This window comes from Pyxicephalus adspersus, chromosome 3 (genome assembly GCF_032062135.1).
Source record: "Pyxicephalus adspersus chromosome 3, UCB_Pads_2.0, whole genome shotgun sequence".
Classification (NCBI taxonomy): Eukaryota; Metazoa; Chordata; class Amphibia; order Anura; family Pyxicephalidae; genus Pyxicephalus; species Pyxicephalus adspersus.
Window position 1 is genome coordinate 150,801,565 of NC_092860.1, and position 9,385 is coordinate 150,810,949.

The 9,385-nt window shown below is 38.3% G+C and overlaps 1 protein-coding gene across 4 annotated transcripts in view; it reads left to right on the forward strand.

Moving 5' to 3' along the window:
- The window catches only part of EXOC6B (exocyst complex component 6B), a 186,461-nt gene that overhangs the window by 109,144 nt on the left and 67,932 nt on the right, over window positions 1-9,385 (forward strand). For all 4 annotated transcript variants that reach the window (XM_072406673.1, XM_072406674.1, XM_072406675.1 and 1 more), the window contains one exon: window positions 7,613-7,754. In XM_072406673.1, coding sequence (XP_072262774.1) covers window positions 7,613-7,754 — 142 coding nt within the window. The remainder of the gene's footprint in view (window positions 1-7,612; window positions 7,755-9,385) is intronic.

Genomic DNA, 9,385 nt, shown 5'->3' on the forward strand with positions numbered 1-9,385 from the left:
TTTCTTGCCTATGTTTATCTATTGGTGTCCTTACACCTTCTCTTCCTTCCTACTTACTTTTTAGGGGTGTCCCTCACCCCTCTCGCACCCTCTGTGCATGTTGCCCATTTGTATCCCCCCATATCGCTCACCACTCTCTCTTGCTCTCATTGTCATCAGTTGACTTGGTTCCTAATGCCCTCTGTCCCTTACCCTTCTTTAGTCTTTTGTGTCCCTCACACCTCTCTCTTCTCCTCTATCCTTACCTCGCGTCTCCCTGAGCAATATCATACCTGTAAACTTTGTCACATAATCACACCCTGTGTTCTCTGATTGTGACAGATACTTACCTATAGAACACAGGTAGTTAGGGGTAGGAATGTTTAAAAAGATCCTTGAAAAGATGAAACACCTGTAGTAGGTAATGCCTGTAGTGTATTCCATATCTCCTAGCAGATGATTCTATCTGTATTTGGTGATAGCCGCAGCTCATACATGGTGTATTCTCCAAGTTACTTCTTAGTTAATTAGCTACAGACTTACTTTGGATTCTTGATCCTCAGAGTCCCAAGTCTTCCGATTAGGGTATGCAGGTTTCTAGTAAATGACTGCACTGCATTTAATGAATATGAATTCCAGTCACGCATAGATGTTTATAACAAGTCCTGTATATTTTCTTTAGGAAGCCAACAGGACTGGGACACTTAAGAAGCTTACAGAGGTCTAAACCTTTGTTAATTATCATTTCCACGTTATCCGTTTTGATGGTATAGGGTCTAGAGGTTTTTTATACTTACTTTATAGAGTTTGATGTGTAATGAGCTGCAGGAAAATCTGATTTCTGGAATGCCTGCTTTAAGTAATGCATTTATGTATATACTAATTTCTACTTCACACACGAAAAGCTATAGAGATACATACTGGGCCTTACCAAAAAATCAAAATAATTTTATTTGGCTATAGTAGCTAATCACATTTTCTTTTTTTCAGTGTAATAATGTCTGCAGGATATACAGTTCATCTAGAAACTTTCCTTTACTTATACTTTAGGTCCTGTGTCATTGGGCTTTTGTTTATTTCAAGCGGTTTTTCATTTCCGTACAAGGAATGAAACACCCACTTGAACCGGGTTAGCTGCAGGTCAACAGGAGGTTGTATGCATCTGTCAGTGAATTTTAAATATTTTTCCTATCTTTCCGTCCCTCCTACTAATAATTTCTTCCTTTCTAATATCCCTTGCTATCATTCTATCCCTTTTTATCATTTCTTCCTTTCTTATCTTTCCTTTTCATCCTCCCTGTTCCTATCCTTCCTTTCTTCATTCCCTTGTACCATTCATTTCTTTTCTAATATTCCTTCCTATCATTCTATCCCTTTTTATCATTTCTTCCTTTCTTATCTTTCCTTTTCATCCTCCCTGTTCCTATCCTTCCTTTCTTCATTCCCGCTTACCATTCATTTCTTTTCTAATATTCCTTCCTATCATTCCTTCCCTTCTTATCATTTCTTCCTTTCCTATCATACCGTTTCTTGTTATCCTTCCCTTCTTCTTTCCCTCCTACTAATCAGTTCTTCTTTTCTATTATTCCTTCCTATCATTCCGTTACTATCCTTCCTTTTTTCCTTCCCTCCTACCAATCATTTTTTCCCTTTCTATCCTTCTTTTCTTCCTTTCTATCATTCCTTCCCTTCTTATCATTTCTTTCTTTCCTATCATTCTGTTTCTTCCTATCCTTCCCTTCTTCCTTCCCTCCTACTAATCATTTTTCTTCTTTTCTATTATTCCTTCCTATCATTCCTTCCCTTCTGATCCTTCTTTTCTTCCTTTTCTTCCTTCTCACCTTCCTTCATCCCTTCCTTCTTATCGTCAGCTTCCTATCTTCCCATTCTGTTTTCTTCCCTTCATATCATTCAGTTTCTTCATATCCTTCCTTTCTTCCTTCCCTCCTACCAATCATTCCTTCTTTCTATTATTCCTTATTATCATGTCTTACCTTCTTATCATTCTTTTTCCTCCTCCCTGTTCCTATCCTTCCTTTCTTCCTCCCCTTCTACCAATCATTTCTTTTATTATAATATATCTTCCCTTCTTCTCACTTCTTCCCTTCTTATCATTCCTTCTTTTCATCCTGTCTGTCATCTCTACCTATCATTGTTTCCCTTCTTATCATTTCTTCCCTTATTCTTTTTCTTCCTCCCCTATCCTTCCTTCCTTCCTACCAATGGTTTCTTCCCTTTCTATCCTTCTTTTCTTCCTTTCTATTATTCCTTCCCTTCTTCTCATTCTGTTTCTTTTTTCTTTCTATTCTTTCTATTCTTCTTTCTATTATTCCTTCCTATCATTTCTTTCCTTCTTATCATTCCTTTTCTTCCTTCCTATGCTTCCATACCTTTTCTTTTTTTTCTTTTTCTCATAGTTTCCTTTAACGCTTCTCCTACACATTTCTTTATCAGCCAGGCTGTTTTTGTTTGGGGGGACTTATAATCTATTGCACTTCATGGTTTTTCTTTGCATCCAAAGAACAGACAGAAGGAAATAGATCACCATCTCTCCTTGGTCTTAAAGAAATTAGACATAGATTACAGATGTTTTCATCTCCTCCATGTTCAGTCAAATGAGGAAAAAGCTAATATTGAGCAAAACACATTAGTAAATGTTATTAGATGTATTGCAATTCCAGCTTTACGCTGCTTTGTACTGTTTAAGGGGCATCTTTTGCATTTCTTCAGTCCTGCCTGCTGCCTTCTTATCCTGCTGCTTCAGCATGCAGATTAATGGCTGTTTATTTCATCTGTCAGGGAGTTAGAGTGCTTTTTAATGATGCCTTTGATAGGAGAGCAGCCTCGGACAAAGCCCCCATTCACTGCCACTATTATGTTTAATTGGTGACATATTTCTCCTCTGAAGCACAGGACGCTACCGGCGAGTAGAGCAGCTGCTGCTCGCCAATAGGGCCTGAAAAGGTTTCAGTGTAAGAGAGTCAGGGGCGTTCCACTCTAATCACTCAACTTCTCATCTAATTTGCTATTAGATTCGCATGGATTGCTCGCTTCTTTGGCTTCATGTCACAGACTCCCCTTTACCTGCATTGGACAACGTGCAACATTAATCAACAACTACAGAATACAAGGGAACTTCTACAGCAAATTGTGACCCCACTCAGCAAAATCAGCAACTATGTCAGAAAGCAGTTTTAGGCCTAAAGTCTTAAAATGGAATAATTTCTAGTGAAAAGGAGGTAAACTTCGGCTAAACCAGGTGACAACATTTTCAATATACCTGAAGATCCAGGCACCTGGATTTTGCAGATCTTTACTTTTGTTGTAAAAGTTTAGCTGGACTTAATTGTGGCCTGAGACAAATATTTGTGATTGGTCATGTGTCAAGTGGTCCCCCAACGTCATTTAGTGATCTGTCAACTAAACGACAATTTGGGGATGACCGCTGTAATTTCACATAGGACACAGTGGGGGAACCCTATGTTTCCCCCCTCCCCACTTCTCTCCATGGAACTGAATAATACTGTGTGTCAAGTGTTTGTTTTCTCTAGAAATGATAACAAAAGATAATTTTCAGCCAATTTCAATTGTGCATTGGCCTTACTCTCTTCAGTCTTCAGAGTCTCATCTGGAGTGCAGTGGGACCATCCAGCGCTATGAGGGGGGCTATGACTTCAGGAGAGGAAGAACCAAACTTTTGGGGCTATTGGGGCTTGTTCACACCAGCAGCATTGGGTTGCTTTGGCCGTTATTACCCAATGTGGTAACAAGGAAGCCATAGCACAGGGAACATTTATCAGAAAAAGGCAATCAATATATTGGACTCCAAACTTTAAAATACCCTTGTGATATTTCAGAGCTCTGCTCTTACATCTCGGTGTGTTCTTTTCCTCATGTTCTTTATGTAGTAGGTATATGTTCAATAGTTTTTAAAATGGATTGAATCTCCCCTTTTCCCATTTTGTGACCTTATACAAATCCTAAAGCCCAGAGTAGGGCGTTTTTTGTCCAGTTCCAAACTAAACTAAAGGAACCACTGGTCACTGAACTTACCCGTACTGAAATATCCCTTTGGAGTGACCCTTTAGGCATGTCTTCACAGGGCATCTGGTATAGATTGAATGAGCTGTCACATTGTTGTTAATTTATTAGGACAGCAAACTGTACATTAGTAGGAATGTTTTACATTTTTTTAAAAGGTCAGCAACAAGGGAAATGGTGGTATTAATTAAACACTTGGCAGTCCTCGTTGACTGTGGGTGTTCTTCTCCCTGGATGTTCCATGTGACAACAGAACAGAAGGAAGTCACAACACAGCTCATCCAAGAAAATTAACATTTCATCCCCCTAATTGCAGGTATGCCATGAGCTTTTCTGCTACAAAACAGGGATTATATATTATAAAGTACAGCTTTCATATGGTATACCCTTATTAATGGAAAAGTGAGTCCAAAAATCCAATGACAGGGCAACCAATGTCACACTTCAGGCTTAAACAAAGGTTGTAAAGCTCAATATGTGGGTAGATATGCAGGAGCTTCAAAACAGTTATCACCTTCATGGACATCCAAACGTTATAGTATTGTAACATGGAATTTATATGGTTCTACCCAGGGGTAAAGTATTTTTTTTTCTTGCAAATATTCACTATCACACACAACTTTGGATTGCAATATGCAAGTGTACAACTATGAGGCTGCAGGCTAAGGATTGCATTCACAATGTGTGTATGTGTGTAAATATATATATATATATATATATATAACACAACAAATGATACAACTGCATCCATCTGATCCATTTCATCAGTTCTTTAGGAGCTGTTAACTGTTACTGTGAAATGCTAATTCATATTGCATTCCACATAGTAAAAAAATCAACACACATACACACACTTCTTCATGTAGTATTGAAGACTATTGCACATATTAACCCCATACAGTTAACAGAATAAAATAACATTGAAACCTTATCACGAGGAAGACAGTTGTATGAATTATTTGGGGGCAAGTCCACATACACAGATTCTGAAAAATGTTGCATAAGAAAAAAGTTTAAACTAAAAGTTTTCCTTGCAGTGAGGTAGAGAGAGAATAATGAGCATGTGCTGAGGGCAGTAATCCTTAGCAGTCACATTTCAGTTTACTGAACTTAGATCAGTTTCCTGCGCGTGTTCCAATTCTCTGCCGGCTGATTAATACAGAAGGATCAAATGTCCAGCCAGCTTTGTGTAAGAAACATTTTTCTTTTATGCAAGCTTAGTTAGGGTGGTGTGGACCTGGGAAGAGAGGGGAGAACACTGGTGTATTATTGGGTTAACAAATCAAGAGTACTGAGCATGGCCTCAAACATAAAGATAGACCAACTGGCTGACCTTTCAAAATTTATGGGTAAATGTTACGTGTACCAAATAAATGCAGTTACTACTCACTTGTTGTTCCGAAATAAATATTGATTCTGTTTTGGAATGTGAAATCAGGTAGATATACCTACCCAGACCCTCAGTGTTCCCATCATCAATCCTCTGAGTGGCATACTACCGGGCCATGAGCCGGGTCTACGTACAAAAGTAGTAGAACCAACTCTTGTTGTCTGGAGCAAGAAGAAGTTTAGTAGCTTCTAGAGTACTGGAACCAGGAATGTGGTATGGTTATATTCCTAATGCCACATCAAAGATAGGGAGGTCTGTTTACATCTAAAAATCTAAATGTTCTGATCTACAGATTAGGGCAATGGATATCTCTATATTACTTAGGCAATAAAGCTATCCTTCCAATTCCGCACAAAGAATGATACAACTGCATCCATCTGATCCCTCATGAGTTCTTTAGAAGCTGTTAAATGTTAATGTGAAATGCTAATTAATTCATTCATTGAATTCCACATAGTAAATATTCAACTTATGCTACATCCCTATTACTAAACTGCATCAAAACAAAACCAAAAATGTATTTTGGGGATTTTTTAGGCATGTGGTTACAATGAACATTCACCAATAAAATATTAATATCCATTTATTTATGACACTTAAAATCCATAAGATTCACATCAGTTTTCCATTTAACAAAATATATACATTTCCAAGCGATCTCTTTATGTTGCTATTCTACACGTTTCGCGGAACAATGTCAGCTTCCTCAGGAACACAGAGACAAATACCCACGTCCCCAGTCTGTATGTGCAGATTAATAGAGCAGTTCCTAGAAGATGTGGTATGGAAGACATGCTATTCTGGCATCAATAAGGACACTTTGATAGTTATGCAAATATCTTGTCTTTCAGATCAGTCCATGTCAGCTAACATCTGAACAATTACTAGTTTTCTAATAGGAACTCCATTACCCTACCATCCACTGCATGAGTGCCAGCTAAATACAGAGAGCTTCAGAGCTTGGTTTTGTTTTAAAAACTGAAAACCATTTTGTGCTTTGATTGATTGGTTCAGTCCGTCTTAAATTCCAAACTGAGTCCAAAGAGAAGCTGGAACAAACAATTTTGTAAATGATAATTTACTGGAACAATCACAGAGCTCCATCTTATCCCATTGTTTTCATCTTCACTTCGATAACTTGGAATCCCTTGGAGTAGGGCATTACATTTAGAAATGTTAATAATTATCAGTATTTGCGAGTTCTAACAAACCTATAGAAATACTTAGTACATTGTAGGGGTACTCACATAGAAGTGGAGTGCATAACACATCTTAAAATCCCGTTAACCAACCGAATTTCAGTTTAAAATAATTTGCCATGGGGTACTTTACATACTGGGTATACCGTATATGTTTGACATGTGATAGTTCCTCCTTTTAACAAGTCATTAGGAGTGTTGTGCTTCTTCAGCTTGTTCAAATTTCAGCTTACCCACAGAAAGGAGGGACTGTTACAGTGACTCTTCATAGTGTCTGACCCCTTGCTTGAATGGCTGAACTCAGTTTTCATCAGAACAGCCAGCATGGCTGCCAGTGCTGTCTTGTCTTGTTAGCTAACCCATAGTACTCTGGAAATCCTTTGTCTTTTTTTTTCTTTTCTCAAACTTCTGACTGCATCTTGTTTCCAGCATGTGAGTGGCAAGGAGATACGAGCAGTGGGGAAGGCATTGAGGATAGACATTGCTGTACATATACTGCAAGTTTTATAGTTTTCTTCTGCTCGGAGTGGGGCTTTGAGGTAAATCCATTGCTTTGCCTTACATGCAATGCACACTCTGAACCCAATATACTGTATGTGGTCTGGCAAACTGACAGATAGAAACCATCAGGCTTTATTCCTAAGAGAAACTTGAAGTGTCACCCCCTAGACAGGGCAAAGTAAAACTAAAAAAGTAGCAAATATTATTCCTTCATAGCTAAGCCTGTGCAATCAGATTGAAATGTTTTCTAGTTTTGGATGGTCTGTTGAAGGGTTTAGTTCCTGCAAAGTTTTCAATGTTATGTGTGTTCCCATTGGAAAGTTCCTTCTTCTTTTTTTGTCCTAGTGACCATAATCACTGAAACCAGAACAATGGCAAATCTACACTTAAAAACTGCATATTTAGGTTCTTCCAAAAATCAATCGTATATTGTACAATTGTAATATGTCACATGGTGATCCGATCTTTTTATTAATCAGACATTTCTCTTTTTTTGTTTCAGGGCAAAGTGGCACAGACGGCCTGCATGTCGGCCTGTAAACATCTCTCCACATCTCTGACGCAGTTACTACTGGAAGCAGAAGTCAAGCAGATCACTATGGGGGCATTGCAGCAATTTAACCTGGACGTGAAAGCGTGTGAGAGTAAGTACATTTATACTCCTCAAGATATATGTCTACTGCAAAGCCCAGCTGCCTTATCTACTGTAAGGCCATCCTTATTCTGACACTTTCTGTAAAGGGTGTGCTGGGACTTGTAGTGCTTGAGAATTCTTCACTGTATCCCTGTCCACCTAAATATCATTACTAATGTATGTCCTGATGCCTGCCAATATCTGTTCTATGTGCCTATGTCTACCTGACAATGCCTGTCCCTCGGCCCTCTCCTCCTCATTTATTGGATTTCAGCATTTTTATTCATGAGAGCTCAGCATCACATGTAGGTTATCTAGAGTAGCCTAATTGCAAGTACAGTTTATGCGTTATTGCACACTTCCCCAAAATAACACCGGCTTATAAAATGAAGGCTCCGCAAAACAAGCTCTGCTTGCTTTATAGCTGATGGGGCAATGAAGGAATATGGAGGCAGGAAACTTTAAATAGCCTTCTGCCCCCTTGCACCACCTAGGATCAATGTATAGAAAAGTACAGAATGTACTTTTTATAGAAAATGTATAGAAATGTACAACGTATAGAAAAGTACAGAATAGTGAAGACGTCCCTGTGTGTAATATAAGGTATGTCATGAGAATGGGTTTTGTTTAAAACTATCATTAGCATGTTAATAGGGGCAGGAAGTCATAGGGAAAGACAAATAATAGGCAGAATAAGGAACAACCTAACAATTGGCATTAAACGCCACTAAAAAATAAATTGCTTTCCTAAATTTTACATTAATAAGTGTGGAAGATTCATAACCAGTCAGGTTTGTACTTGTAGAGAGTTTCATCCTTACTCCCAGTTCTGGAGACGCTCTCTTCAAAATGAGGAGAAATCACTTTTTTATTTTCACTTGGTCACTTGGAGCACCAGATAGGGTGAATCCCTCCAGTTGTACATTAGATTATACATCAATAGAAGGAATAAAAGCTGAGCTATACTCCGCTCTCATCCAGCAATGCAGCAACCAGGTCCTCCCTATTGGAAATATTTCTGCCTGTTTCTTGGATCATCCTGGTTGGCCAGGCTTGGACGATGTAAATCCTTCTCATGGAGGTTTTCTCATCCCAGCACCAGATACATGCCGGAATTGCACACTAAGCTGTAAATGTGTGGCTCAAATGGAATGTAAATGTAAGTGGCTGTAAATGTACGTTTGAGAGGAGGAGGATATAAAAATCTTTTATGTACTCATAATTTCACAAACCTTTACCACATAAAATCTCTTTATATTAGTCACTTGACTGTCATTTTCAAATCCTATTGGACTTAACAAACTTTAGTCATATTCAATGTGTTGGCTTTGTGAATTGAGCTTTTAGTGTATTCCTTCTGCAAAAAAAGACAAATTTAACAGTTTCAAAAGTAACTTTCGGGTTTCCAGGGAACCCCAGATTACTATATCTTCAGCTAGAAGAAGAATGCATTGCATTATATTGCTGGCATTTACAAGAATGTCACCCTTACAGATGGTTATCCTACCATACTGATTGAAAGAGATGTATGGACCACCATACGCGTCTCATAATTATGTGAGTTATATATAATTTTGCAATATTAATTTTTGCAATGGAAATTGATATACCCATACACACTTACAATATGATCATGTGTTA